Source organism: Ctenopharyngodon idella, chromosome 3 (genome assembly GCF_019924925.1).
Source record: "Ctenopharyngodon idella isolate HZGC_01 chromosome 3, HZGC01, whole genome shotgun sequence".
NCBI lineage: Eukaryota > Metazoa > Chordata > Actinopteri > Cypriniformes > Xenocyprididae > Ctenopharyngodon > Ctenopharyngodon idella.
The window spans coordinates 12,856,915-12,875,280 of NC_067222.1; the positions used below are offsets into that span (position 1 = coordinate 12,856,915).

Below are 18,366 nucleotides of genomic sequence, written 5' to 3' on the forward strand. Positions count from 1 at the left end.
TAATCCGGCCAAGATGTTTCCCTATGCCTTCTACTCTCGCAAACTGTCAGTGGCAGAATGTAACTACGATGTGGGCAACCGAGAATTACTCGCGATGAAGGCGGCGCTGGAGGAGTGGCGCCATTGGCTGGAGGGGGCAAGACACCCGTTCACTATTCTCACTGACCACAAAAACTTGGAGTACCTGCGCTCAGCCAAACGCTTAAATCCACGACAGGCAAGATGGGCAATGTTCTTCACACGTTTCCACTTCACTGTTACTTACAGACCCGGCTCCAAGAATGTCAAGGCGGACGCACTATCAAGGCAAGCAGAGGAGACAGGACGTAGTGAGGGTACTGAGAACATTCTGCCTGAAACCTTGTTACTCGCTCCAGTACAGTGGGATGTCATGACGGAGATTTCACAACTCAACGAGCAAACCGCACCTCCAGTAGCATGCCCTCCAAACCGCACCTTCGTCCCCATCCAGCTCAGGGACAAACTACTCCACCAAGTCCATGATTTCCCGAGTTCTGGCCACCCAGGCATCACAGCAACGTTGCAACTCCTCCAAAACCAGTTCTGGTGGGAGACCATGCTCGCGGATGTCACCAAATTCATCAATAACTGCATCGCCTGTCAAACCACCAAAACCTCACGTCAAGTTCCTGCCGGTCTGCTTCAATCTCTTCCCATTCCCCAACGTCCTTGGTCCCACATCGCGATCGACTTTGTCACTGATCTCCCTGAATCCCAGGGTCACACCACAATTCTCATGGTCGTTGATCACTTCTCCAAAGCATGCCGCTTACTGCCACTACCCAAACTACCCACAGCTCTAGAGACCGCTGAACTCCTGTGTAACTCGGTCTTTCGTTTCTACGGCCTGCCGGAGGGCATAGTGTCGGACAGGGGTTCTGGCCAACTGGAGCCGATATTTAATGTGGGCGGAGTATGCTCAAAATTCCTTACGGAAACCTGCCACCGGAATCACACCCTTCCAATGCGTGTTGGGCTTCCAACCACCTCTCTTCCCCTGGTCAGGGCAACCATCTGACTTGCCCTCAGTCACAGAGTGGATGCGTCGTAGCGAGGAAACCTGGGATCTGGCTCACCACCATCTCCAGCGCGCTGTAAGGCGACAGGAGACTCAGGCAAACCGGCATCGACGTCCCAATCCTCACTACTACGTGGGACAGTGGGTCTGGCTGTCCACCAAGGATCTTCGCCTCCGACTTCCATGCCGCAAGCTCAGTCCCAGGTTTGTAGGGCCTTTTCAAATTCTTAAACAAATCACTCCTGTATCATTTCGACTCGATTTGCCTGCTAATTATCGTATTTCTCCCACCTTCCATGTATCCTTGCTGAAACCCTCCGGGGGTCCGAGAGAGGAGCCAGTGGGAGCTGAGACCCGCAACCCCCCACCCCTGATCATCGAAGGCGAGGAGGCCTATAAGGTTCGAGAACTGCTCGATTCCAGGCGCCGGGGTGGAAGGCTACATCTGGTGGACTGGGAGGGGTATGGCCCGGAGGAGCGATCTTGGGTCAACAGGGATGATATTCTGGACCCATCTCTTTTCGAAGAGTTCCATCGGACGCATCCGGAGAGACCGGCCCCTCGTCCACGTGGTAGACCTCGGCGCCCACTCCCTCGCGTCTGGAGCCGCTCGCAGGGGGGGGGCTCTGTCACGAATACGGCTCCCGCGGCTGCTCCTCCCGGCCGCCGGAGGGAGCCATCACCTGAGTCACTTCCTGCTGGACTACGTTACCCATAGGCCCTCATTCCTGGGACTGATTGCACACACCTGCATTGCATCACACTCACACTATTTAAGACGCACACACGCATCCATACACTGCGAAGTCTTGATTTGCCCCGGTGATCACTACTGAGCGTTTTCTTGTGGACTGTTACCTTGCTATCGATTGGACTGTTTATCATTTGTGAACCTCTGCCGCCTGCCTTGAACCTTGCCTGTTTCCAAGATTCTGTTTGTCTGCCGCCTGCCTCGACCCAAGCCTGTCCCTGTTTCCGCTACTGTCTTGCCCTTGTCCGCCTTGTGCTTTGTTGTCACAATAAAGAAACTGCAAATGGATCCTCACGCTGTCAGCCCTTCATTACACTCTGTGCAGTGCTCTTGTTTTGTGTATGTTTGTACTGTTTTCAGATTCTGTTCTGCTATAGTAATGTGTTCAGACAGTTTTGTATTTCTCTGCTGGAGCCTGTATGAACCTGATTGACCTTCACCTCAGTGAACATGTTATTTCACAGCTCTCTCACTGTGATGTTTTAAAGTGTAAAATGTTTATATGCAGTCATTTATTTCAAAATTTTCATATTTTATTGCTTTGAGACCTCTTTACTACAGAGCCCCACACAACATGCAGGTGGGAAAATCGCTTTTCTATTTTGTTCCCTCGATTTATAAATCATGCGCACGATTAGCCTATTTTTTTTTTTCCTGCATGTCATGTGCGGGGCTCTGTACTTTACTCCCTTTTTTTTTTGTAGTTTATTGCTCCTTTTTGCTCTATATTTTGTAGTAAATACTAAATAAATAAATAAATAAATACATAAACAATATAATACAAATTTCCACTGATAGCCTTTCTATTTCATTATGTAGTACAAATAACATCTTTTTGTCTGGTCACATTCACATTCTGTATTTACTTACAACTGTTTATACAGACTTTTTTATTCAGAAAAAAAATGCCATTCATTGAGATGATAACATAAATAGTTAAAGGGATAGTTCACCCAAAAATGAAAATTATCCCACGATTTACTCACCCTCAAGCCATCATAGGTGTATATGACTATCTTCTTTCAGATGAACGTAGAGATATATTTAAAAAATATCCTTAGTCCTCCAAGGTTTATAATGGTTGTGAATGGGTGGGCAAATTTAGAAGAGAGAGAGAAAAAAAATGCATCCATCCACAAAAAAAAAAAGAATCCATACGACTCCAGGGGTTAATGAAGGCCTTCTGAAGCAAATCAATGTGTTTGTGTAATAGAAATATCCTTATTTAAAACTTTCACCTTTCCGGTGTGACAGCCATACGCATTTAACGTACTTCCAAAAAGTGTTAACTTCGGTGACATAGTACACAGTGCCATGACATTCTACACTACGCCATGACGTACTACATTATAACTTGAACAATCATGACCATGCAAAGTTTGCAAAGAGTCTGCAATCAGAGAACAGATGCAGGCTATAATATAACATGTAAAATAAACTGTTTAGCTTGGCTTATATAAATTGAGCATGCATGATAGTATTATAGATAAATTAATTTTCCTAGGTTGATTTTGTGTTAGGCCCATTTGTAAGATTATACAGCAGCTTTTTTTGTGTGTATTAAACGCTAAAGTTTAATGCTCTTCTGATAAAATAAACGTTAAGAAGTATTTGTTCATGACACTTTCAGGAGCTAGAAGTGTCAAAAGCTGCAGTTACTTCTGCTTTTATGCATGAATGTGTGAGAGAGAGATGAAGTGTGAAAACCAGAACAGAAAATTTAGTTTTTAATACTGAACAATTACATTTAAATTTGGTTCTTTTTCAAACATTTCTGAAGATTATAGAACTATGAAATATAATGAGTGCAACAGGGTCTAAACCATCATCTGTGCTTGTGTTGTTCTGCCAAAAATGTGATGAATCAATATGATTCTCTCAGACAGTGAGTCTCTCATACAGACCCTGATGTAGCGCCTACTAGTGACTGAACATAGAAAACAACACATTAATTTATGTGATCACAGCCAAGAGCCTGTAACCATGATGGTAGCTGAACAAACTCAGGGTTACAGGATTATTTTCTTGTTTACAAAACCAAACCACTCCAATCCAGCTTTGTTGGTACCATGATTCTGATCATCAACTTTCAGTCATCTCAGGCTTTGATCCTGAGTTCATGGAGCGCGTGCACATGAATGTGTGACATCAGTGGTGAACAGCCAATCACACGCCTTCAAGAAAGTCTTTTGCCAAAGATCAAGAGATTGAAATATATGATGAATTTATACACAGTCACACTGAAGAAAATATGAAAGAGGACAAATAAAAGAAAATACCTTGCTCTAACAGTGCAAGTAAAATTGCTTATGTTAGTTATTATAGTAGATAATATACAGACATTCAAACATGTAAGGTCACATGTAGTAATTTTCAAAGCGTTTTCCATTGTTTCTACAGCTTATTTATATTACACATTATCTGTATATATTAATATTCATTTTAAGTAAATGCTTAATAATAATTGTTAAACTAAAATTGCTTGTGTGTAATGGATTATGGGTATATTATAGAAATCAAATATAAATCATTTAAAATAATTATAAGTGATTATCATTAAAGCTTAGCCAGACAATTTTATTAAACAAATTATTATTATTATATTTTTTTACTATGTAGTGACCTTTAATTTCGAGCAAGAGAAACTGGGGGGAGTGATTTCATTGCATCAGACATGTGTCACTTTGCTCACATCTGATTGGTCCAATTTCGGTTTGAGATCTTTAACCCAGAACAAAACCTGGTTTACTATGTTACTATGGAGTTGAACTTTCATGGTACCTAAAACCCAGAATTGGCACAAACTAAACTGAAACTGACTAACCAGCTAAACTTCATGGTACAGGCCCCAGATCCTAGTCTTGATATCAACAAACATTATTTTCTGTCTCAGCAGGTAAAACTGTGATTAAATGTTTTTAATATTTATCATAGTGAAGGTTATGTGTATTCATGGAATGGTTTCCTCTTAATATTTTGCTTTTAGAATTAAAATTTAAAATTAAATTAATATTTTGCTTTTTTTTAAATTTAGAGAATTTTCACAGTAGGCCTCTTTGTATTTTCAGTAGATCCTATTGCTGGTAGATGTTGTAACTACAGGTCTGGAAACACAAGACATCCTTCTTTTCTGAAGACCATTTAAAACAATTGTGTATTCAGATGAAATTCTTCTATTTATATTACATGTATTACCAGTGACTGATACTTTTTGGATGTTTTCAGGATGATGTTGTACGTCATCGTGTTCTAAAATGTGTATATTCTATTTTTAAAGGATACAGCTCCGGGGCATTTTTAAAGGTATTTTTAAAGTTTTTTTTTTTTTTTTAAAAGGAGCATTTAGATTTGGTAAATTAGCATATTAGCATATTACATAAATCATCTACTGATCTCCATATATATACACGTATATATATTATATTTATATACTGATTAGCCATTACATTATGACCACCCCCAGCCTGGAGCAATGAGTGCGCCTGGCAACCAAACGGTGCCGCAGGTGTAGTTCACAGAGCAGTATATGCCACCTGAGGACCGGCTTTTGGTCAGTGGAGCTTTTGGTTTCAGAATGGAAAAAGCTGCTTCAAGAACTTTGATCTTGGAAATGGCATGTGGTTGTTCATGTGAGTACATATCAAAAGTGGTGCACGGATGGTCAAACGATGAACCGTCATCCAGCCGTGTGCCGTCCACAGCTCACTGATGCCACAGGGGAGTGGAGACTGTCACACATTGTTCACAGTGACTACAGGGCCACAGTGAGACAAATCACCAGCAGCTACAACAGTGGGGACCAGGGCAATGTGTCACAGCACACAGATTGTCACGGCCTTCTGCGTATGGGCCTGTGTAGCCCATGACCCACCCGGGTCCCCATGCTAACCACACATACCATCGCCAGCAACGCATGAAATGGGCCTAAGATCATCGAGATTGGACTGTGGATGATTGGAAGAAAGTGGCCTGGTCTGATGAATCAAGATTCCTGGTGCATCACGTCGAAGGCCAATTGCCGGTGATGGCCATTACCAACAGGATAATGCGCCATGCCACACTGCCAAAATCATCAAGGAGTGGTTCGAGGAACATGATGGTGAATTTCTGTTAATGCTTTGACCTGACAACATTTCTGGTTCGACTTAAAAAGAAGGTTCACGCTACATCACCACCACCCCAAATGCAGGGATGTCCAACCCTGTTCCTGGAGATCTACCTTCCTGCAGAGTTCAGCTCCAGCCCTGCTCAACACACCTGTCTGTAATTATCAAGTGCTCCTGAAGATCTTAATTAGCTGATTCAGGTGTGTTTTATCAAGACTAGAGCTAAACTTTGCAGGTAGGTAGATCTCCAGGAATAGGATTGGGCACCCCTGTCATAATGTACGGGAACTGGAGGACCTGCTGTTGACATTATGGAACCAGACACCCCAGGAGACCTATCGTCACCTCATCGAATCAATGCCTCGCCGCGTGGCCGCTGTTTTGCGGGCTAAAGGAGGTCCAACGTATTATTAGATAGGTGGTCATAATGTAATGATTCATCAGTGTGTGTATATATATATATATATATATTTATACACACACATACATGCATACACACATACATACATATTAGGGATGTAACAATATCAAAATCATGTATCAATATCATGATACAATAATACCTCAATATAAAGTAATTGATACAGTTGTTATTATAAGCACTTTCAAGAAGTGATTTATCCTATTTTGCTCGGTAAAGTAGACATCAGCGTTTAACTGAATAATAAACTTTTGTATGCTTCTGTGATAACTGGAACCTTTGTAATAGAAATAATGATAGTCTACTGTGTGTTTGACAAGATTGTTTATATCTAAACATGACAACTGTGGCCTGTTGCACAAAGCCGGTTTCAGTTTCTACCCAGGTAAGTTCAAGATTAGTTTGAGCAAACTCTGGTTTTTCAGGCTCATGAAGGTGGATTGGTTTTTAGCGGGTTTCATTGCTATGGTAACTGACGCTACACAGCTAACCTGCTCCGGAGCAGGTTTTATTCTGAGTTAGAGATCACAAACCCAAACTTGACCAATCAGCTGTGAGTAAGTGACACGTATCTGATGCAATAAAGCCACTCCCCCTGTATCTCTCGCTCCAAATTAAATCAGTTTATAGTGGAAACATTTTAGAGACAAAATTTCTCAACATTTGCTGTTAATTATTCATTATATTTATATTAAATAAATTAAAATTATGAATAATTCATGACATATTCATATAATTAGGCCTATTATATTAATTGACAATATTAAACTTTGCTTTTAAATTAAAATAAATATAATACATGCATAATATAAGCTTTTAAACAGATTAAGCTTACATGTATTCTTTTGAGCTCTTTGTGAAACTATATTAATTATTTGGTCTATTTGTTTGATTCACATGCATTGATATAGTCAGATATTTTCTTTCAGTGCCCTTCTCAAATTTTCACAGCATCAGTGTTTATTCCTGCTTTCTAAATGCGTTTCATTTCATATTTTTTCATAACGTGAAATTTGACATGAATTGCGCGGCTCTCTCGCGAGAAGTGAATCAAACTGACGTTCTCCTTGTTCCGTGTGATTGGCTGTTTGCCGCACATGTCAGACTTTCAGGTGCATGCGCTTTGCAAACTCTGGATTAAACCTGAGTTGACAGAGAAGGTTTATACTGAGCATTGTGCAACATCTAATCCAGGGGCCATATTCACAAAACATCTTAAGGTTAAAAGCAGCTCCTAACTTTTAGGAGAAACTCTTAAAAAATAATGGGCGTGTCAGTCCTAATTTTGGGAGTCCTAAATTTTTGCTCTAAGAGTATTTCACAAAGCATTTTAGCGCTAAAACTATCTGCTAAATCTGTGAAACACTAGGAGAAGTCAAGAGGACTCCTGAGTCACTAAGACCAAATCACAAAAAATCCTAAAATGATTGTTGGTGCCAATCCACCTTAGCAATCCACCTAAAGACACTGAACACCATTGAGGCAATAGCGATAGAGCCTTGGGTGAACCTTTTCTTCATAAATGCAATACATATTTTGATTTATAGATTTGAATCTACGATAAAACACCAAAAATAAATCTTTAATAAATAAATAACAATGTAAAACATATATATATAATAAGCGTATTTGGTGTGCTTTCCAAGGGGATCGAGGGCTCCGAGCTTGGAATTTTGCCCAAAACCAGAGTTCTCCTCATATCCCCAGCCAGCCAAGAGTGAGGAACGGGTTGCAGAAAACTGTCGAGGTAACTATGTGAGTCGGCTCTTGTCTGTGTATATATACCTCCACTCAAGCTGATTAGACAGACCGTTTGAACGTGCTCCTCCAAAACTTTATTTATAAAACATCATTTGTCACTTGAATTCTGCAATTTCTCAAGATGTAAGAGGCTGACAATTAGCTGAACATATACTAGTTTAATTAGTGACACTAGCCTACATTTTAAAATCTTTATTTTTGAATGGCAACTTTTTTATTTTAAAATCTTTATTTAATATGGAAACATGACACCTCATTCTACAATATTTCTATGATTAAATCGCTGACTCCTCCCCCATCAGCCAATCACTGTGTGTTTATTCCATAGCAACAAGGTCAACCCCGCCCTTACTCTTAGCTTAAGACTTTATTCTATTCCTTAGTAAAGTTGGTCTCAGCAGCTTTGTGAATAGATTTTAAGAGAAAATTCTTAGCTAAGAACTTTTACTGCCATTTAGGAGAACTCTTAGTGGTAAGATAAAATGTTTTGTGAATACGGCCCCTAATCTAAACCAGGTTGGATTTATCTGTATTTGTCAACTCTAAACCTACTCTGAAACTCAGAGTTTGCTTAACTAGCTTCATGCAACAGGCCTCTGCTCTCTCGATTAGCAGCAGCGCGAACGCAGATTTGTCAAAGGTTTAATATACATTGGTGAATTGTTGTCATTTAGGAATTAGATCATGTGGGTGATGAAATCGAGAATGCGATCTTTTAAAGATTAATAATTGTGCAGCTTGCCTTTGTGCACCTCTTTTTCACGTGCGTGTGCTCTCTCGCTCTTTGTCTGTCTCTGCATTGATATCTGATGTATATGTGTAGTGCGAGATCTTTTCAGTGCATTCATTGTCATAATAGGTTATTCATGATGTGAGACGTCTCTATTAAAGGATGTACGCTCCTCGCACTTCAGCCACCCATCACACCAGAACCGTTTTTAGAACCGGGCTGAAAAAAAAGACACTTTTTGCCCGGAAGACGTATCGTTTCATACAGTCATGTGACCACGATAATATGGAGACAATTTTGCTATCACGATACCACAATATTGATTGATAGTATCGTTACATCCCTAATATATATTCATGAATGCTATTTACTGAAAGGATTTCTTGTAATATAATATAATATCTCCATCTTCCTCAGTATCAGATTAATCAGAGTTTGATGGTTATTTCTGGACGCTCTTCTTCTGTTGAAGACTTCTGGATCTGATGTCATAAACCAGAACAACCACAGTAGCCACGCCCACCAGAGCAGAGAGAGCCAATCGGATCACAGCTTCAGTAAAGCCACAACAGTGGATACGGTCTAATGAGACAAGAAATGAACCATGTTAAAATAGGAATATCGTTTATTGTCTGTAGAAATTTATATTATACATATATATATATATTATTATTATTATTATTATACATATATACACACACACACAGTATCTCACAGAAGTGAGTACACCCCTCACATTTTTGTAAATATTTAATTATATCTTTTCATGTGTCAACACTGAAGAAATGACACTTTGCTACAATGTAAAGTAGTGAGTGTACAGCTTGTATAACAGTGTAAATTTGCTGTCCCCTCAAAATAACTCAACACACAGCCATTAATGTCTAAACCGCTGGCCACAAAAGTGAGTGAAAATGTCCAAATTGGGCCCTAAGTGTCAATATTTTGTGTGGCTACCGTTATTTTCCAGCACTGCCTTAACCCTCTTGGGCATGGAGTTCACCAGAGCTTCACAGGTTGCCACTGGAGTCCTCTTCCACTCCTCCATGATGACATCACGGAGCTGGTGGATGTTAGAGACCTTGTGCTCCTCCACCTTCTGTTTGAGGATGCCCCACAGATGCTCAATAGGTTTTAGGTCTGGAGACATGCTTGGCCAGTCCATCACCTTTACCCTTTATCATCTTTAGAAGAGGCTTCCTTCTGGGATGACAGACCAGTTTGATGCAGTGTGCGGCGTATGGTCTGAGCACTGACAGGCTGAGCCCCCACCCCTTCAACCTCTGCAGCAATGCTGGCAGCACTCATACGTCTATTTCCCAAACACAACCTCTGGATATGACGCTGAGCACGTGCACTCAACTTCTTTGGTCGACCATGGCAAGGCCTGTTCTGAGTGGAACCTGTCCTGTTAAACCACTGTATGGTCTTGGCCACCGTGCTGCAGCTCAGTTTCAGGGTCTTGGCAATCTTCTTATAGCCTACGCCATCTTTATGTAGAGCAACAATTCTTCTTTTCAGATCCTCAGAGAGTTCTTTGCCATGAGGTGCCATGTTGAACTTCCAATGACCAGTATGAGAGAGTGAGAGCAATAACACCACATTTAACAAACCTGGGGCCTCATTTATAAAACTTTGCGTACGCACAAAACAGGCCCTGAAAGAGGCGTACACCCGTTTCTACACATAAGTTGTGATTTATAAAAACAAACTTGATGACTGCGAAATTACATTACGCAGTCATTATGCAGAAGTTAATATGAAAAATGGTATGAATTTAGATAGTAGATGTGCCATTTTCGATCACTTTAATGACAGCGAGGAGCGCTAGGAGCACAATAATTCCTCTTTAAACTAAACTGCAGATGTTATGACAAAATATTTTAGCGAGAACGACGATCAGTGATGCTCTTAACTTTGATATTATGGAAGACACTGCTGGATTCGGTGGTCGAACGGTCTATTGTCCAGTTTGAATACTGTATGACTGCAGCTGCAGGAGGTGTTGATGTCGTGTGAAGGATCTTCAAACAATTACCACTGTATTTGAAGGATATAATTTGAGGAAAACGGTAAGATTTGCACGTTTCCTTTTTTTTTTAAATACTTACGCGCTGAGTCAGTCAATTGTATTTACACTGCAATAAATAAGTAGGCCTATCTGTTTCCACTAAAAACAGCCTAAACATCCTAAAAAATATGTTCACCTTATCAGCAAAGCTGCATAAATTTGATTTGAATTCTTTAAAACAATCAAAATATTATTTGGTCAATGGAAATGAATGAAACAACTCTATTCTAAAACCTTTATCTGAAGCATTTTATACAATTGTGTTTTTATGGATATTTTAATATATTTATTCTAAAACATAAAGATGATATTGGATGATTTTTTATCAGTGTAATGTATTGCACAAACGGCATTTATAGTCCATATCTAATATTTTCCAATGTCTTGTACCTTTGATGGCGTTAACCATGGTGTCACATGGATGGGAACATGTATGGAAACGATATGCAGATGAGGTTATGCAGAGTAAAATTAGATGTCATAAGCTCCATATATGGTGATTTCGGGGAGGAGACAGGGTGGAGATGCACGTACGCACAATCTTCCGCTGACTGGGATTTGTGCGCAGGTTCTGCCGTACGCATGGTTTTATAAATCTGAAAACTTTTGTGTGTATGCAGAATCTAGCTTTTGCACGTACGTACACTTTTAGGATGAAATTTACGCAAAGTTTTATAAATGAGGCCCCTGCTCCCCATTCACACCTGAGACCTTGTATCACTAACAAGTCACATGACACCGGGGAGAGAAAATGGCTAACTGGGCCCAATTTGGACATTTTTACTTAGGGGTGTACTCTCTTTTGTGGCCAGCGGTTTAGACATTAATGGCTGTGTGTTGAGTTATTTTAAGGGGACAGCAAATTTACACTGTTACACAATCTGTACACTCACTACTTTACATTGTAGCAAAGTGTCATTTCTTCAGTGTTGTCAAATGAAAAGATATAATAAAATATTTACAAAAATATGAAAAATATCTCACTTCTGTGAGATACCGATTAATATATATATATATATATATATATATATATATATATGTATGTATGTATATATATTTTAGTGCTGCTGATATACCTGCACATGTGTGACAGAGTTCAGTGATGTTGAGATGTCTGGTCTGGTTGCTGATGGGATTGTTGATCACACAGCTGTAGGTGTTTCTATTCTGATATTCTACCTCCAGAGGTAGAGAGAGACTGATGCTCAGATCAGACACACTGATGCTGGAGAATGAACTGTTTCCTTTGAACCAGGAGAGAGTCACATGACTCACATTAACAGCTGAACACACCAATGAACATGATGATGATGATGATGAAGAACAGTCTCTGGTGATGACAGGAACAGGCAGACGAGCTGGAAATATTGGAGAATAAATTTAATTCAGTATGTAAAATAGTTCAGATATTTGTCAGCGAATTGATATTTCTTGATTTAAAGAATTCAGATTTATAAAATGAAGACTTCAGATACAAAAGCCTCTCAGTGCCATCTGAAATTTTCTCCTAAAATTAGCGTTTTTATCAGGCTCCTGTGTTTAGGTTCAGTTATTTTACTTTAATGGAAATTTCCTTTCCATTGCCATTAAAGTGAAATGACATTAAATGTCTTTAGAATAAACATAAAACATACAATTAGCAGAAAACAAAGAAATTTACTTCATTTTTGGACAGCATTTCGATAAAAGATTTCCACACAATTAGTACAAAAATAAAGCATTTTAGATTACAATGCTACTCTGGAAACAACAACAACTTATATAGTCTGAAACCAAAAATCATGACTGTAGTACTTCTGAATAAAAAAAGTGACAATTTGACAAAAAGAAAGTTCCCATCATCCATGAATCCACCATCGTGATCAGTGTGTGTGCTGTTCCAGTTCCTCAAAGTCACCATGACCATCCTAAAGAAAAGCATAGTAAATGTGTATTTACTTACATTACTTAGTTCAGATTGTTTTAAAATGGGAAAAATATAATGAATTTATATAACACAAAATGAAATAGAATATTTTGAAATAACAAGAAAACACCTTTATATTTAATAAATGTTTCATTTCTGTTTTATTTGGGTGAAATTGATTTACTGCCATTATTAAGTTAATTATTGAGGTTTGAAGTAAGGGCGTTAATTTACACAAATTCCCATGATCCACCGTCATAATCAATTAATCATTAACCACAATAAGGATGTGTCTACTGCATGACAGGGAGTGCCTCAAACACCAGCTCCCTTACCAGAAGTTTTTTTCTTTTTACTCTAAATAACAGGCTAGTAGGATTGTAAAATTAATCAATGTGATTTATGCTAATTTGCAAATAGGTTGTTTTGCTATTAAAAGTGTTCTTTATCACAAATTAGGATATTACATATAACAGAAAATTTGGAGAATACAAAAAAAGTGTATTTTTACTATCTGACAATCTTCTTGCCATCTCCTTGCTGATGCCCTATAAACACAACAGCCTCATTTACCTTCATTTGAAGTAAAATTATCCCAATCTATGGCGTGCTTGCTTCATTATTCCCTATGTCTGCTGCTCACGTATGGCGGTATAACCAGTCACCCTAATAATGACCTTGCTTAATCAATCACTGACAAGTTTTATCGATTAAATTATTAAGTCAAGTCAAGTCAAGTCACCTTTATTTATATAGCGCTTTTTACAATGTAGATTGTGTCAAAGCAGCTTTACATTGATAACTGGTACATTGTTTGGCTGCACAGCAGCTCTTAAAAGAATAGTGTCAATGCAGGCAGATCAAAGCACTGTTGAATATCAAATGTCAAGTCAAGTGTCCCCAACTAAGCAAGCCAGAGGCGACAGCGGCAAGGAACCCAAACTCCATCAGGTATTAATGATCAATCGATTGATCATAGATTAATTGTTATCATCCCTAGTTTGGAGCTAAACTTTGAAGGTGGTGAAAATCAAACAAATAACATAGGACAAATACCACTCTGAACATTTTGCATAGCCCTATTCGGACAGTAATTGTTTCTCATGTGGATGTCTGTAAAAATAAATTTGCATGGCACTTCAGTGATGTAACTCATGCATTCAGGAGGCGATTTATTCACGGCAGAGGAGCGAGTTTTGTGGGAACATGCGCTGCTCACGCGATCAGTCGCATGATTGTCTGCTATAAATGAAATGTCATATGCTTGGAATAATGAGAAGAGTATAATATGTATTGTAATAAAATCCTATTTATTATTTGATTATTTAAATCTCCTGTTTAAAAATAATAGGATAGATGCGATATAGCTGAAATGGTTTTCTGTATTGCATTTTATCTCAAAATGATGCATGTCATTTTAAAAACAGGGAAATTAGCGGTAAAAAGTTAATGCAGTCTCTTATTTACATGATCTAAGCATAAAGCTGCTTTATTTATATTTTTTAGGCATGCAGTTCTACATAATACATATTTTAAAACAGTATTTAATAACAGCCCATTTTAAAAGTTCAACATTTCTGTATTAAATGTATCTTTTAAATGCATGCAAATTACAGTGAAGCTCAACACTTATACAGTGCAAAAAGGATTTAAACTGTGAATTTTGTATCAATCTGTTCTTGTAAACTCAGAGATGTGGATTCGGACGGCATTAAATTACCACACGACCTTGGTAACTGTCAAAAAACAGTAATAAAATCACCAACCATCCCCTGTAAATGCTGAAAATGCCTTACGTCCCCATGAAAAACAGTTACTGTCGAATAGGACTTATGTCTCTCTTATCTGACACGCTCAGCTGAGTTCATGGAGCTCTCTCCGGACGAGCTGATGATCTGAATCAGGTGTGTCTAATAAAGCCCTGGATACACTGCAAAATTTTAGCACTGCCAGAAAATAATCGTAGGCCATCTTTGGTCACAAGACCGGGAAAACGTCCATCTTTCTTTGAACCTCTCTCACTGTACGACATAGGACCACCGATTAAGAGCCACGATCACAGAAGATCACAGAGTTGGGGCTAAAGCGGTTTCATAAAAATTAACCTCAAGTTGTTACAAACCTGTAAAAAAATTTTTGTTCTGTCGAACACAAAGGAAGATATTTTGAAGAAAGTTTGTAACCAGGCAGCTTCGGGGCACCATTCACTTCCATAGTAGGGAAAAAAATATAGAAGTCAATGGTGCCCCAGAACTGTTCAGTTTCCCAAATTCTTTAAAATATCTTCCTTTGTGTTCAACATTACAAAAAAATGTATACAAGTTTGGAACAACCTGAGGGTGAGTAAATGATGACAGAATTTTCATTTTTGGGTGAACTAACCCTTTAAGCAGCCCTAGAGGTCGATCATGGATCAAATTGATCCACCATAGGAAACGGCATACATTTTGTGCTATTTTATGCATTTGAGACATGGTGTTTTCCTCAGTGCAAAACATACTTTTCACAAGTTTATTCTCCATCTGTAAATGTTAGAAAGACATGCAAATATTTCCATTTTGCTGCTAAACTTCACAGTGAACGAGTGCTGCTGCGCGCATACGCGCTAAACAGACGGGACGCAATAGGAGTGCAATAATTAAAATTGAATCTGTGCAAATATATTTTAATTTTGTGATTTTAACTTCTGCTTTAAAAAGCATTTTTTTTTTTAGATTGTAATGTTCTAATGTTCTTCTACAGCTGTCAAACAAAACCAGAGAGAAATGCATTCATATATTTTAAAACAATCTAAATAAATCTTGGGCACAAAACATTTAGCCAGTAAAAAAAGAAAACCTGTAGGTTACACTGATTTTCACTTCTCTTTAAATATTTTGGTTCATCATACTTACATTTTAATAAAAAATTGCCTTAAACACCCTTTTTTAAGCTATATTTGGTAACTGTGTACTCATTTTTGCAACAACATTTTATCACAAGTTTTCTTTTTTTTTTTTTGGACTAATAGTGGTTAATAAAGTCAAATAATTGTATGTGAGAGAGTCAGCTGTAATATCATTGCGTTCCTATTGGTCAGTGTTAGAGGAGCTCAGCTTAGCCTGACAGTTAGTCTGCCCCGGACCAGGTTAGTTTCCCAGCATAAGTTGCCAGAGTAACTGAGTTTTACCTAATTTAAGCTTGCTTTATGAACAGAATTCACTGACAATAAGTCTGACTAATTAAAATAAGCCTGGCTTGTTTTCTAATCTTGTTTTATGAAACAGCCCTCGGGTGATGCCTGATGAGATCATCAGTGTTGTCAGAGAGGTACAACATTAAACAATGAATCATCTTCTCTGTGTATTTCCACAGCTTTTTAGTACATTAAACAAAAAGTTGATTTTTATGGTGGATATACACAAGCTTTTATATCTAAACTGACTGAGAAAAAAATGTCTTTAAAGCAGACAAATCAGCCAAAATGCAGAAAATATGCCAGGTTCAACTTTTTTTTTATTTGGCAGTGCCAATTTGTCAAAAACTAGTCCAGTGTGAAATTAACAAAAAGTGGTACCTCCAGAAATTGATCTTACAATATTAATCTTAATAATGCATCACAATTGTTCACACTGGAAAGATGGATAGAGAGAAAAACAACAGTATTAAACTACACAAAATATGATTAGGCTAGCTTTTTCATTTTTATTATATATTCTTTTTGGAGCTGAGTGAAAACTCAATGCATATGTGTTAGTGCAAACTCAATATTTTTTTACTTATGCAGTCTTTATGAATATGTGCATATTAAGCAAGCACTCAACAATCTGTTCGATGGAAGCATGCACATCTATAAAATACTTGTGTGCAAACTGGTTTCTTGATTCAAGTGCAATAAACTTACATATACAAACTCGATATAGTTTTAATAGTTTTAACTAATTGGAAGGTATTCATAAATAACACGTTTTTGATTGTTGAAGAATTTGTAGCAATTCAAAATATGAGTTTAATAAATCCCCATGTGACTACAACTGAAATAAACGACCGCACGTTAGACACATTTTATTTCATTAATATTTAAGTTATCACCATCCTCACTACATCGCGCTTCAGAAACGCTGCATGCTTCCAGTTTAGGAATACAACCCTCTAACAAATAAATGGGTTTATTTAATGTTTAAAAATTCAAAATGTAATGTTTTACGTTGTAGGCCTAATATTTAAGCTAAACTTTAGCTTACCTCCTTTCACCACATCACGCCTCAGAAAACGTATTGTGCTTCCGATTTAGGAATACACCCATTAACACAATAAACAAGTGTTTATGAATGTTTAAAAAGCAAAAAGATCTAATATTATAATTCATTTTTTAAAAGACCACTTACCTGCCAGCTGTCTTCATCACATCACTTCAAAATGGCTCCAGCTTCGTTAATTGGCTGGATATAATATTTGCATATCATGCAGTTTACAAATACCGGTTTACTTAACTTTAACCGAGTTGTTTAATTTACTTTACGCATACACTTATGTTCACCTAAACATTTTTGTGTTGCACACACTAGAATATGTTAAGTACAGATTGAAATGTTATATTATTTTCGAGTTTAATCTATTTATCTTTATAAGTAATGGATGTTAAGCCAACAAATCATTGATCCAGTGTTTTTTTGTGTTTGTATAATAGGCTAAACAAAAATTTGCATTTTGTTTCTGCAAGGCGTATGTAAACTTGACCAGGACTGTATATAAATTAAGTAATTCTCTCCTCACCATAGACAGTGAGATTGATCGTGTTGATCGTGTCTCTGCTGCTGCTGGAGACTGTATAAAGTCCAGAGTCTGTGGTTCTGCTGTTGATGATGGTCAGAGATCCAGTCTGATCCAGTTTCAGTCTGTCTCTGAATCTCCCAGCAGCAGTATCATAAAACTTCCTCTCTTTGTTCTTTACTTTAGCTATGAGAAAGTCACCAAACTTCCACTCGATGTCTTCATGTGTCTGTATTTGAGTGAAACTAGAGTTCAGAGAGACTGATTCTCCCTCAGTCACTGACTCTGACTTCACTGCATCAGCAACAAACACACCTGAACACAAACACAAACACCACATTTGGAGTTTTTGTCCTTTTCATTTTTCACAGAAGTCTTTCTGAAGGTTTAGTCTGATAAAACTTGACAATATTAGAGGGAAAATGAATGATGAGACAATAAAGATCAGATTGTATGTGGAGAAATGAATATATAAAGAGAAGTGTAGCCATAAAAATACTCACCAGTCAGACTCCAGGAGAACAACCAGAAGAAAATTAATGTATCAAACATTTTTTAACAGTTTCAGAAATGTTATAATAAGCAAGTTCTGTACTCTTGCAAATGTTGATTGTTCTGCCAGTGTGTAATGAAGATTTTTATAGAAACCCAGCAGTTAAACTCGTCCAGTAGCTCCTCCCACACAGACAGACCTTTTCAGTAATTCTTTTAAGTTTAAGAACTTTTTCTTTCTCAAAACAGAATTAGTCTGTCATTTCATTCCTTTTGGATCTTGACGGACACATCCCAGCATCTGAAATAAATAGGAGCTTGGAGCAAAAATGTCTCT

The 18,366-nt window shown here is 38.0% G+C and overlaps 4 protein-coding genes across 58 annotated transcripts in view; 2 read left to right on the top strand and 2 right to left on the bottom strand.

Annotated features, from left to right (window-relative positions):
* The window catches only part of LOC127509830 (uncharacterized), a 502,366-nt gene that overhangs the window by 155,771 nt on the left and 328,229 nt on the right, over positions 1-18,366 (bottom strand). The gene's annotated exons all lie outside the window — the stretch shown is intronic.
* LOC127509908 (60 kDa lysophospholipase-like) overlaps positions 1-18,366 on the top strand; it is a 390,873-nt gene that overhangs the window by 114,330 nt on the left and 258,177 nt on the right. The gene's annotated exons all lie outside the window — the stretch shown is intronic.
* The window catches only part of LOC127509999 (hepatocyte cell adhesion molecule-like), a 220,653-nt gene that overhangs the window by 10,476 nt on the left and 191,811 nt on the right, over positions 1-18,366 (top strand). The window lies entirely within an intron of this gene.
* LOC127510028 (hepatocyte cell adhesion molecule-like) lies at positions 3,505-18,209 on the bottom strand. Its single transcript, XM_051889515.1, has 4 exons — positions 18,041-18,209; positions 17,541-17,852; positions 11,956-12,237; positions 3,505-9,390 (listed from the first exon to the last, which is right to left on the bottom strand). The coding sequence occupies exons 1-4, from the start codon at positions 18,087-18,089 to the stop codon at positions 9,251-9,253; spliced, it is 783 nt and encodes a 260-aa protein (XP_051745475.1). The 5' UTR covers positions 18,090-18,209; the 3' UTR covers positions 3,505-9,250.